Source organism: Mauremys mutica, chromosome 3, assembly GCF_020497125.1.
Source record: "Mauremys mutica isolate MM-2020 ecotype Southern chromosome 3, ASM2049712v1, whole genome shotgun sequence".
Taxonomy (NCBI): domain Eukaryota; kingdom Metazoa; phylum Chordata; order Testudines; family Geoemydidae; genus Mauremys; species Mauremys mutica.
Window position 1 is genome coordinate 11,777,424 of NC_059074.1, and position 12,211 is coordinate 11,789,634.

The window sequence follows — 12,211 nt, forward strand, 5'->3', positions numbered from 1 at the left end:
CCACCGAATTGCTGCCGAAGACCCGGAGCGGAAGAAGCTCCGGAGGCCCGGGCCCCGTGAGAGTTTTCCAGAGTGAGTGAAGGACCCTGCTCCAGTGATACCAGGCACCTCTGTGTGTTCTTGGGGAACCAGGGTGCAGTATCCAGCCTGACTTATGAAAGACACCCTCCCCGCCCGAGCCTCTGCTTAAACCAAAACCCATCAGAGGAAAAAACTTGCAGAGAGCAGTGAAGGGTGTTGGGAGACACACCTAGACCCCTCCTGACAAGGGTGACAAGATTAAGACATCTCCATTAGCATACAGAATGGAGAGCAGAGACAACTCCCCTAGCCTCATCTGCATGAAAGATGGGACAGGAAGACATCTCAATTTGCATACAGAATGGAGAACCAAGAACCACACTGAATTCTGGGACCAGAAAAAGCAGGGAAGCACTGCATCATGGGAATCTCTGCTCCAGATGCTAATGAACCTATGTCTGCACACACCCAGCTCAGCAATTATCAGACCAATTCTAGTAATGAATCCTTAATTGATATCCAAATAGTGAATAGTTGCATTGTGAGCTCCCTGGAAGAAAACACCACCCATAGCCAAGAGTGATCAGCTCCTTTTGTCTAGTCTAAAGAAAACCCTTGAGTTATCAGCCTTACCTATAAACTAATCTATTGTTCTCCCTTGAACAATTGTATTTTCTCTACAAAAATCCCTACTCACCCTCCAGTCAGGGTTCTGATGTTCAGGGCTTGGCTACACTTACAAATTTGCAGCGCTGCAGCAGGGTGTGAAAACACACCCTCTGCAGCGCTGCAAATTGCGGCGCTACAAAGCGCCAGTGTAGTCAAAGCCCCAGCGCTGGGAGCCGCGCTCCCAGCGCTGTCCGTTATTCCCCACAGGGAGGTGAAGTACGGACAGCGCTGGGAGAGTTAGCGCTTCAAAGCGCTGCCGCGGCAGCGCTTTGAAATGCAAGTGTAGCCAAAGCCTTAGATCCAAACTCTGCATCAGTTCCACTAGGACTCCATACTCTCCTGACTGATTGTGCTGGGGACTCTGCCTGTCTCCAGCCCTCAGGACCCTCAGCTACCAGCATCATCTGGAAACCTCGACCAGTTCAAACTTCAGGGAGTGGTGAGATCCCCTTCTCTCTCTCTCTCTCTCTCTTTTCATTTTTCCTTTCTACCTTAGGTATTAACCTTTAATAATGTATGTTATGTTGGTTTAGCAATAAATAACTTGTATGGTTAAGCTGGTTGCTTCTCTCTCTCTTGCTGAACCTTACTCTTTTGTGTTTTTATCTTCCCCCATTCACTCTACAGCAACTCTTCTTTTACCTAAGCTAAAGATCCCTGCAGTGCCCAAAATACTGTGGAGTTTGCTCATCAAGTAGGTTACTGCCAGTACATTTGTGTTGTGAAGGTGGGAATAAGGATGTGCTGAATCTGGGACACATAAGGGTAACAGCTTGAAAGTGCTGCTTGACCCAGTCCATGGAGCCCAGGGGCACATAAGGAGAGTCAGCTTGAAAGTGCTGCTTCATCCAGCCCAGTAAGTCCAGGGACATAGAAGGGGCCAGCTTGACAGTGCTGATTGACCCGGGCCGCTCAGACTTGCTTTGTTAATGTATGGGTGGGTGTGTGTTCATCCGGTTCTGGGGCTGGAGGAACCCAGCCCTGGGGAACCTAGGTCCTGCAGGATAGCGCCATTGGGAGGGGACTTGTAAACGGGAGAAGTAGAGCTCCATATGAACACACAAAGTGACACAAGCAGCACATTGACAGAATTACAGAATCCCCTTCCCCAGAAAAATAACCCGAATAAATGAGCATTCCCCAAAGTAATGGGCAAATCTGGTAACACCAGGGCCCCCGAAAAACTCTCATGGGGGCCCCTGCAGGGCCTGGGCAAATTGCCCCAATTGACCGCCCCCCCGGGCGGCCCTGCACTGACTGCCCTCTTCAGAACCCCCAAACCATCCAACCCCCCCCCGCTCCTTGTCCTCTGACTGCCCCCTCCCGAGCTCCCACCTGCCCCTAACTGCCCCCCGGGACCTCACCCCCTACCCTACCCCCCTGCTTCCTATCCCCTGATTGCCTCGCCCCCTATTCACACCCCTGCCCCCTAACAGGCCCCCTGGGACTCCCACACCTATCCAACCGCCCCCTGCTCCCTGTCCCCTGGGACTCCCTGCCCCTTACCCAAAGCCCCCGCTCCCCGACCCCTTACCACGCTGCTCAGAGCAGCAGGAGCTTGCAACCCCGCCACCCGCACTGCCCAGCAGGCATGGCAGGCCAGAGCGCCTGCATGTGTCCCATGTTTGCATTTTGAAAAGCTGGGAAAGGCGAAATCTCAAACAAGAAAAGAGGACATATGGGGGTGGGAGTACATCAGAGTGTGGAGGGGAAGTGGCTCAAGCTAAGTTCACGGTGGGGCAGGAAGACAGTCCTGGCCTTCCTCCTCACCTGCCCACGGGCTAGCGGAGCTGCCGGCTGGGACGGGCAAGTGCCTCTTTAAAGGCAGTGGGAGTGGGGAAGCTTCCTGGCGCACTGATTGCTCTGGGAGGCCTTGTTCCTTCTTGGAGCACAATGGTTTCTGGAACTCCCCTGGGGCACGGCAGCTCCGCAGAGCCCCCAGCATGGGCCAGTGCTTCACAGGCACAATCAAAGCGGAGACGCAGAGTTGCTGAGACATCTCATGATTGCTGGCAGGCTTCTTAACACCTGAGCTCCTTGCAGGGATGTGATTGCATGAGACGCTCTTCAGGACTTTGTTTATGACTCTGTGTTTGCACATCAGCACTACCCTAAGAAACATCATCACCCTGATCATGATCATAATCATTCATACGTGCAAATATCAGCTTTAATTTTTAAATAAACATGTATATTTCTAGCCCTCATAATTGCACAGAAAAACTTAAAAACAAGAACCCAAGAGGCTCAAAAACTAGAAGACAAAGACCCCAACACTTTTTTTTTTTTAAAAATCTCACGTTTAAGCTAATTCCATGATTTTCTGGAGCATCAGGATCTGACTCCCCGCCTCAAATATGCTCAACAAATATGCTTTCACTCCATGCATCTGAAGAAGTGAGCTTTTTTTACCCATGAAAGTTAAGCCCAAATAAATCTGCAATTTTTTAAGGTGCCACCGAACTCCTTGTTGTGTTTGTGGCTACAGACTAACACGGCTACCCCCTGATGCAGAACAAAAACATGGCCCAATTAGTAACTCTGGGCTGGATTGCTCTGGAGAGCTGTAATTAGGTATTCGCCTGAGCGGGTCTGACAACTGTTTACTACTTTGTGCAACGCCTGCAGAGGGTGTGGTGTGTGAACCTGGCAGGAGGGAGAGATCAGACAGTGGCAGCCCTGGGGTGTGGTCAGGCGTGGGCCAGAGCGGAGGCTGGGATTAGCAGGGCTCTGCTCCCCTCTGTGACTTCTCCTAACAGGCACACAGTGAGTATCAGTGAGGCTCTTTCTGTCTGCATTGTGTGCGACATCACCAAACTGAAGACAATTAAAAAGAAAGAGCCTTGGTGTTTTATAACCCCAGGCTGCTTGGCCAGTAATAGATGCAGCCCTGCTGTCAGCTGAGGAAGGCCCAGATGCGGGATGTGGTGTGTGACAAAGACCCAACAGGAGGGACATGCAGGAAACTCGCAGTGTTGTGGGATTTCTTCCTACCGGGCTAATAACTCTCTCACCGCAGGGCTGGGGTTCTGTGTTTCTGGCAGGGGAAAATGAGGGGTACTAGATTTTGGGGGAGTGTAGGGAGTTTTGGTGGTGAGATGCTGCTGCCCCTTGAAACAAGGTCTGTGGGAGGGATGAACCGGATGGTTGAGACCGATACAATGCAAACAAACCTGTTTTAAGATCTCTCCTCTCATGGGTTGTTATCTGGCTTTGGTTATATTAGTTTGTTCAGAATCAAGTGGCACTAACTTTATTTGGTTATTTAATCTAGAGGGAGGCAGCATGTCCTAGTGCTTAGAGCAGGTGGGTCATGACTCCTGGGTCCTATTCATCACTCTGCCAACTCTCACTGATGTCCCAGGATCAAGCCCTCGTTGACTCCTTTTAAGTGACAGAAGCAGGGACAATTCACAGGGTGCAGTTCTGCAAACAAGGCTGTGATTTTGCTTCCTTGCTGTCACTGTTCAGATGGGCTGCACAATCCACCCCTCTGAGTTATGGACTGACTCATGCCAATGCATTTTAAGAGAGAAATAAAGGCTAGTTTTGGAGGGTGGAGTGGATGGCTCTAGGGGACTGGGAATGATGGGACTGGCATTTCACTTCTAGTTCCCCAGCTTGAACCTGTTGACTGGAAGCTGTTACCATCCGCTGGCTGTTTGGTGGTCTCAACACACTTCCCCAGTATCCACATCACAAAGTATTCAACAGGGCATGGCCAGTGACATCCCAACGTGAGGGAACAGGGAGGCAGGGACATTGTAGCAGGGAAACTAGGACTGTCTTCTTTTTTTTTTATAATGACCATGCTGAGATGAGGATAAAACCCCATCCATTGAATCAAATGGGAGAGCATAAGCTTAAACCAGAGTATTGCTGCTTGTCACCTTGAGAAACACAGGCCAGGCTCAGCCCACTGCAGACTTTCCTGCTGCAGGTGGAGTTTGAGTGGGGAAGGGAAATGATCTGAGTGTTTCTATAACTCTTCCCACATGGGTGAGGAGGGAGCATGATCACGGAACGTGAGAGGACCAGGGACAATGGCCTGTTTATGTGCAAGCACATTTCCCTAAGCAATCACTGATTTTATGCCCCTCAGCGCTAGGGTGCCCTGTGTGAGCCCCCCAGCGTGCACACCTGCAGCGCCCATTGAATCCAGCCGGAGATGCCAGAAGGCCCATCTGTGAAGAGGTTCCAGCTGCTGACTGCGCCTTTTGTGGGGCAGGTAGTGGCCAAGGTGGGAGGAAGCAGCCGGCAGAGAAACCTGAAGGATCTGAAAGCAACGAGGCTCCAGGACTCTCAGGTGAGCTAAGCTAAAAGGTCTGGAGATGTCAGCCCTGCCTCACAAACCTCCCTTTCCCTGCCCGGACTGCGGTGCTGGTGCAGCAAAGGTGCAGGGTGTTGGCATATGGGAAAACCTACAGTAACATCAGAGTGGCCTCTTGGGCTCAGTGTGGCACATGTCCCTAGTTTGCAGCTCTAAACAGGTGTTGTATAGACAGGCTTAGGCACCACCCACATGGCTACAGGACTAGTGCAAAGGCCCCTTCAGCTGTGAACAGTGGCCACTCTCTATCGAGAGGGTTGAGCTGAGGGTCAGAATTACAGAAAGGGAGGGACGTGGGGGAGCCAGGGTACGCACAGGGAAATTACCCAGATTGCTTTGCTTTTTGACTGTTCATAACCCAGAATAAATTAACTTCCTAGTGGAATTTTAAGTCAACGGGGCTTCACTGTCAAAGGCCAAAGCATCATTGAATGCCATGCAGAGGCCCCCCAAATAATCACAGACTCATAGACTTTAAGGCCAGAAGGGACCATCATGATCATCTAGTCTGACCTCCTGCACATCACAGGCCAGAGAACCTCACCCACCCACTCCTGTAACAGACCCCTCACTGAGTTACTCAAGTTCTCAAATCCTGATTTAAAGACTTCAAGTTATGGAAAATCCACCATTTACACTGGTTTAAACCTGCAAGTAACCCATGCCACAGAGGAAGGCAAACCTCCCTCCGCCCCTCGTGTCTGCCAATCTGACCCGGGGGAAATTTCTTTCATGACCCCACATACAGCGATCAACTGGACCCTGAGCATTTTGGCAAGACCCAAACACCTGGGAAAGAATTCTCTGTTATAACTCAGAGCCTTCCCCATGTAGTGCCCCGTCACTGGCTGTTGGGGATATTTGCTACTAGCAATCACCGATCGGCTACATGCCATGGTAGGCAACCTCATCGACTGATGTGTGTTGTGACAACCTGACCCGTGACATCTGCGTGCAGATGTGGTCGCCCTATCTCAAAAAAGATAGATTGGAATTGGAAAAGTTTCAGAAAAGGGCAACAAAAATGATTAGGGGTATAGAACGGCTTCCGTATGAGGAGAGAGTAAGAAGACTGGGACTTTTCAGTTTGGAAAAGAGGAGACTAAAGGAGGATATGATAGAGATCTATAAAATCATGGCTGGTGTGGAGAAAGTAAATAAGGAAGTGTTATTTACTCCTTATAACACAAGAACAAGGGGGCACCAAATGAAATTAATAGGCAGCAGGTTTAAAACAAACACAAGAAAGTATTTTTTCACGCAACACACTGTCAACCTGTGGAACTCCTTGCCAGAGGATGTTGTAAAGGCCAATACTATAACGGGGTTCAAAAGGGAGCTAGATAAATTCATGGAGGATAGGTCCATCAATGGTTATTAGCCAGGATGGGCAGGAATGGTGTCCCTAGCCTCTGTTTGCCAGAAGCTGGGATTGGGTGACAGGGGATGGATCACTTGATGATAACCTGTCTGTTCATTCCCTTTGGGGCACCTGCCATTGGCCACCGTCAGAGGACAGGATACTGGGCTTGATGGACCTTTGGTCTGACCCAGTATGGCCACTGTTATGTGATGGGCACACTCTGAAGTTGTTGGCTCTGTGATACTGTCTCCATTCTCTCTCCTACCCCTGGTTGCTGAGATGGGACATGTCACTCTTTCCTTCTACTTCCCTCCTTGCTGATGCTGAAAGGCAAAGAGAAGCAGGGGGAATTCTAGTGGCTCACAGATTTTTTTGCTCCCTTGTATCTTCCCCAAGCCCCAGAGGTGAGAAGTGGAAATGCACCTCCTGACTCCCTCCCCAGTCAGTGTGTTCTGCTTATATTTATAAGCTACTCTAAGTTCAGGACTTGACCTAAAGAAATTGTCACATGTTTAAATCCATGCTGCCGTGAATGTAAACCAAAGTCCACAATGAATATGCACATTACTTCCAGCATGGCTTTGGGATATGGATTCTATCCCATCCTGGCCAGGTCCCTTAGGAGCCAAAAATAACTTCCACCTGGCAGCTGTTTGGTGGTTTACAGCATGTGAGATTAGTTTGGCCTCAGCCCGTTTTGCAGTAAATAAGGATAAGGGGAACAGAGAGGAGACCTTTCCTCACAGCCGAGTGGAAGAAGGGAACTGCTGGAGAACCATTAGGTCATCAGCATCTGATGTCATCCGTTGTTACATCAACACAACCCCGCAACTCACAGGCGCCGACTTTCAGCTTTCCCCAATGGTGCTCCAGCCCCGCTCTGCCCCAAGCCCCCACCCCACCCCTTCCCCCAAGGTCCCACGCTCGCTCTGCCCCCTCCCCCAGCACACCCTGCCCCCGCTTCTCCCCGCCAACGCCTCCCGCCTGTCACTGAACAGCCGATCGGCGGCGGTAGGGAGGCGCAGAGGGGGAGGAGCTGATTGGTGGGTTGCTAATGTGTGCCGAGCACCCCCTATTTTTTCCCCATGGATGCTCCAGTCCCGGAGGCAACGTCACTGCTTCCATTGTGGCTGCACTAGGCTTCCTAGGGTAGCTGTTCCAAGCTGAAGGGCCTCTTCAGCTTGTAAACGATCTCTCTACCTGTCATGCACTTCTTGCACACAGTAGGCTGCAGGGCTGCTATTAGCAGGTCAGGCTTCTGTGTCAGATCTAGACATGATCTTACTTCCCAGAGAGAGACGCACCAGAGGTGCTCACTATAAAATCCTTTAATGCTCTGCCAGGTAGGTTACATACAGCACCACCTAGTGGCTGATCAGTATAATACAGTTTGGTATTCATTACACTACCTGTGGGGTATTCACTGGTGCCCATAGCTGCCGTATTGACGCTTTAGTTAGACTGGCAAAGAGAACAAGTCTTCTTGGGATGTGGGTCCCTGCTCTAAGGTTGCTAGCTTATATCTCCCAGAGAGTCCTCCAGGTCCCTCACATTAACTGCATGCCCTTCACTTTGAAGCTCGGCGCTGAGGGTTACTTAAATTGTTCATTGTTTGCAAATGAACACATCCTCAAATGCTTCCCTTGGCTTTTATTTTGTAGGCCTCTGGAAAGAATTTATTCCTGGCATTCGGTGCGGCTCTGGAAGCATGGGCCCTGGGTGGAAGCCCATCTCCAGGTCCTGTGGAAGAAGAACCAACCATCCAAGGAAAGGCTGACCGCGGGGCATGCTCCCTTGCCCTTGCTCAGGAAGGACAGGAGGAGGATGTCGCTCAGCTAAGCCCCGAAGAACACAGTGTGCGGAGGAAGCAGGAAACGGAATGCTCAGTGCCTGATGCCTCAGACGCAGCAGGGGACACTTGGAAATGGCTGCGCTTCCATTTTGGTTTGTTTGGCAGCATCCGGGCTAATGAGTTCTCGAGAGCTAATAAGGCGAACAAAAGAGGGGACTGGAAGGATCCCGTGCCCAGGTATTGGCTGAATTCTCTGTCGTGGCAAACACCGTTCTCTTTTTCCTCCCCTTGCCCGCCTCCCACCCCCAATGCCCAGTTTCGAAAGAGGCAAAAGTGGCTTTGTTATTGCTTGCTTGTTTAATGTCTCAAACAGCGGCGGCTCCAGGCAGCCTTCGGCGGCTTGCCTGCGGGAGGTCCGCCGGTCCCGACGGATTCGACGGCTTGCCTGCGGGAGGTCCGCTGGTCCTGCAGATTTGGCAGGAATTCAGCGGCAGGTACGCTGAAGCTGTGGGACTGGCGGACCTGCAGGCGCGCCGCCGAATCCGCGGGACCGGGGACCTCCCGCAGGCGCGCCGCCGAATCCGCGGGACCGGGGACCTCCCGCAGGCAAGCCGCCGAATCCGCGGGACCGGGGACCTCCCGCAGGCAAGCCGCCGAATCCGCGGGACCGGGGACCTCCCGCAGGCAAGCCGCCGAATCCGCGGGACCGGGGACCTCCCGCAGGCAAGCCGCCGAATCCGCGGGACCGGGGACCTCCCGCAGGCAAGCCGCCGAATCCGCGGGACCGGGGACCTCCCGCAGGCAAGCCGCCGAAGGCTGCCTGACTGCTGTACTTGGAGCAGCAAAAAAGCTAGAGCTGCCCCTGATCTCAACGGGACAGTCCTGGGCATTGGATGTGTTTGTTCCTGCAGAATGTTCCCATGAAACTGGCAGGTTTCTCAAGCTAAGAAGAAACAATAAAACAAGCTATGCTTAAATATAAATAGGATGTAATCTCCCTGGGGTAAACAACATTAGAAGATCTGCCCCAGGAGATGCTGACTAAATCCACATGACTGCAAATCAGGAAAGACAAGGCTCCTTTTCCCAGTCAAACCACCCCGCCTCTCCTCCTCTGCGACACTCTTGGTATTTTTCTGGTCACTACAGTATATTGTCCCATCTGGCTCTGAATGACTGAATGCAGTGTTGTGCCTGGAGTAGTAGATGCAGGAAAGCACAGCAGTGCTCACAAGGGGGTTCAGTCCTGCCAAGTGTTGAGTGCCCTCAACTCCCATTGATTTCAGAGGCTCGAGTACAAAGGCTGAGCAATTGACACCGCTAGCAAATATATATAGTTTTCCCCTCCTCTTCCACCATTTCTCCACCCGGTTCCCACTGTTTTCCTTCATTGCCAACTTTTTCTTGATCCCCTTCCTCCCATCTCTACATGTGCATTCGGCTAGACTGGAACAGAACAAGGAGTAATGGTCTCAAGTTGCAGAGGGGGAGGTTTAGGTTGGATATTAGGAAAAACTTTTTCACTCAAAGAGTGGTGAAGCACTGGAATGGGTTACCTAGGGAGGTGGTGGAATCTCCTTAGAGGTTTTTAAGGTCAGGCTTGACAAAGCCCTGGCTGGGACGATTTAGTTGGGTTTGGTCCTGCTTTGAGCAGGGGGTTGGACTAGATGACCTCCTGAGGTCCCTTCCAACCCTGATATTCTATGATTGTTCTTGTAATGTTTCTGGATTGACACTGCAAAGCGAGGATATTCTCACTCTAATTTCCATCCTGTTTATTGTAGGTTGGTTCTGCACTTTGACAGCGGGGGCTTCCTCGTCTTTTACAACTGCCAGATCCACTGGTGCACCTCTCCCGCTGTGGAACCTGCTTCTGACATCCTGTCTCCCAAGTTCCATCGGGGGCAGGCCTTGGCAGCACTGCGCCAGCCGACGTCCATCTGCTACACTCTTCTGGACCAAAGATATTTCTCCGGTCTGGGTATGTTCCACCAGAGAGGGGAATACCCTCCAGAAACAGTGATATTTTGGCCCAGTTAAGAGATGGGTCTCTGATTTATTAGCTGCAAACCCTGCATGTTAAATGTTAGCATAGAGACATGACTTCTTCTTCTTCTTGATATCCCCTGATAGCTCAGCTCTTTATGAAAACAAACCTGTTAGGACTTAATTCTCATGAGTGCCAACTTCAGTGGGAGCTGTAATTGCTCAGCGCCTCTGGAAATCAGGCTCTTAAATTTCATAATCCCCCTGAGAGGTAGATGAGTATTATCCTCTGTACAGACAGAGAACCAGAGGCACAGCAAGGTTACCTGACTTCCCCAAGGCCACAGAGGGAGTTTGAATCATAGGCACAAAAAGAGGTCAATAGCTTCTTCCTCCTAGACAAGCACTCAGACCACTAGACCGTGCCTGCTATTCATGGGATCGGTTCTCACTGTCTCACTACTGCACCTGTGTTTACGAATCTCTTCTCGCCCTATGTTCCAGGGAACATCATTAAGAACGAGATCTTATATTTGGCAAGGATCCACCCATTATCGCAAGGCTCGCTCTTGGCTCTCTCAGCTCTTGAATCCTTGCTGGATCATGCTGTTCAGTTCAGCACAGACTGGCTGCATAAGAAGCTGGCTGGAAAAGGATTACACTATCAGATCTACCTGAAAGAAAAATGTCCTCTTGGGCATGAGGTGATGCAGGGAACTTTTGGACCCCAAGATGGGTTTAAGAGGCTTAGCTGGTGGTGTCCTCAGTGCCAGCCTCGAGTACCTCCTGAAGGGAATGACCCCAAATCGCTTAAACACTGAGTGAACAAATATGCCAGCCTGAATGTGGATTATGAACACACTCTCCTTTCTTGCAGAACGTCTCTGGTCTTTTTGTGACAGGCTGTCAGTTGTGCTGAGCAGAAATCACTTATCCTGGAAGGCAACACGTGGAGAGAAAATAGAGCGTCATTAAAAAGGGAGGGGATGTTTTTGTGACGCTCCCAAGTCATTATTGAGCTATGAAGAGAAATAAAGCAAACAGTAGTAGGTGTAAGTCTCCCCCAGAAAGTAAGAATTGTAGTCACTGAAATACTTGGCACCTTCAGATTTGCTTGTGTAAAAAGTTGAAAATGTTCAATTTTTCTTCTGCCAGTGAAGCAGTATAAATAACTTCAGTGTGATTGTTTCCTTTGTTTGACTGTTTTGCAAACCTCCTACCAAACCAATTGGCTGGGAAGAGTAAGTAATGGGAAGTAGAACTTTTCTCCCCTAAGCCAGCGATTCACAAGCAGCCGACTTGATGGTGATTAAGCATTCTTATGACCCTAACAGGTTGGCAGCATGTGTTCACATCCCAAAATCATTGGCACCCTTATTGGCACTCTCAGCCGAGAGCCAGGGATAGAAGTGGTCCTTCCAGCTCAGGGCAGAGTGGGGAAAGCTTTTACTACAGCTGCCTGTTCTAGCTTCGGACATGGAGCTCTTGCAATTCAATGAGAAACTCTTTTCTGCCAACACCAGCCTGCGTTGTTGGAGAAAGAAATCATGCTCTTGATCAGCTTTAAGATGTTACAATCAACTCATTTGCATTGCGGCTTAGATCCATGCTAGATGTGTGCTCACCAGGTGCTGACGCTGCTGCATCAATTATTTTTAAGAGGATGTGTCTGTTCCCAAAGACTTTGACTCTGGAGAAATAATCATAACAAATATTCATGATTTCCTAACAGGTAGACAAGACACTCCCTAAACTTGCAAACTGCATCACCTGCTAGCCTTCCTGAGGCAAAAGCTTGAATGAACAGAAGAGGCTGCATTCCACCTTGGTGTAACTTGACTTCAGTGGGGTAACACCAGGGCTGATCTTGGCCCATGGTATTTACGCTTTGCAACTAGATAGTAATAAACTTGAGGCTGGGTCAGACTAATAGGGGGGAGAGAGCGTCAGAGTCAAAGGCCTCCACTGGGAACAGACTGCCTCCAGCCATTCCAAATTTGCTGACTGGGAGTGCTGTGGCAGCGTACAGGGAAAAAGGCTCTTTCACTTA

The 12,211-nt window shown here is 50.4% G+C and overlaps 1 protein-coding gene across 3 annotated transcripts; it reads left to right on the forward strand.

The window, feature by feature from the left end:
- The first annotated feature begins 3,311 nt into the window (after positions 1-3,311).
- On the forward strand, positions 3,312-11,782 carry NEIL2 (nei like DNA glycosylase 2). Of its 3 annotated transcripts, XM_045011038.1 has the most exons (6): positions 3,312-3,456; positions 4,793-4,996; positions 8,045-8,412; positions 9,960-10,156; positions 10,666-10,865; positions 11,039-11,782. In XM_045011038.1, exons 2-6 carry the CDS (start codon positions 4,859-4,861, stop codon positions 11,078-11,080), a joined length of 945 nt encoding a protein of 314 aa, XP_044866973.1. In that variant the 5' UTR covers positions 3,312-3,456; positions 4,793-4,858; the 3' UTR covers positions 11,081-11,782. The 3 variants fall into 3 exon arrangements, with proteins under 3 accessions (XP_044866973.1, XP_044866970.1, XP_044866972.1); XM_045011035.1 differs by having other exon boundaries at positions 10,666-11,781; XM_045011037.1 differs by lacking the exon at positions 3,312-3,456 and adding an exon at positions 3,503-3,617 and having other exon boundaries at positions 10,666-11,781.
- Positions 11,783-12,211: the final 429 nt, after the last annotated feature.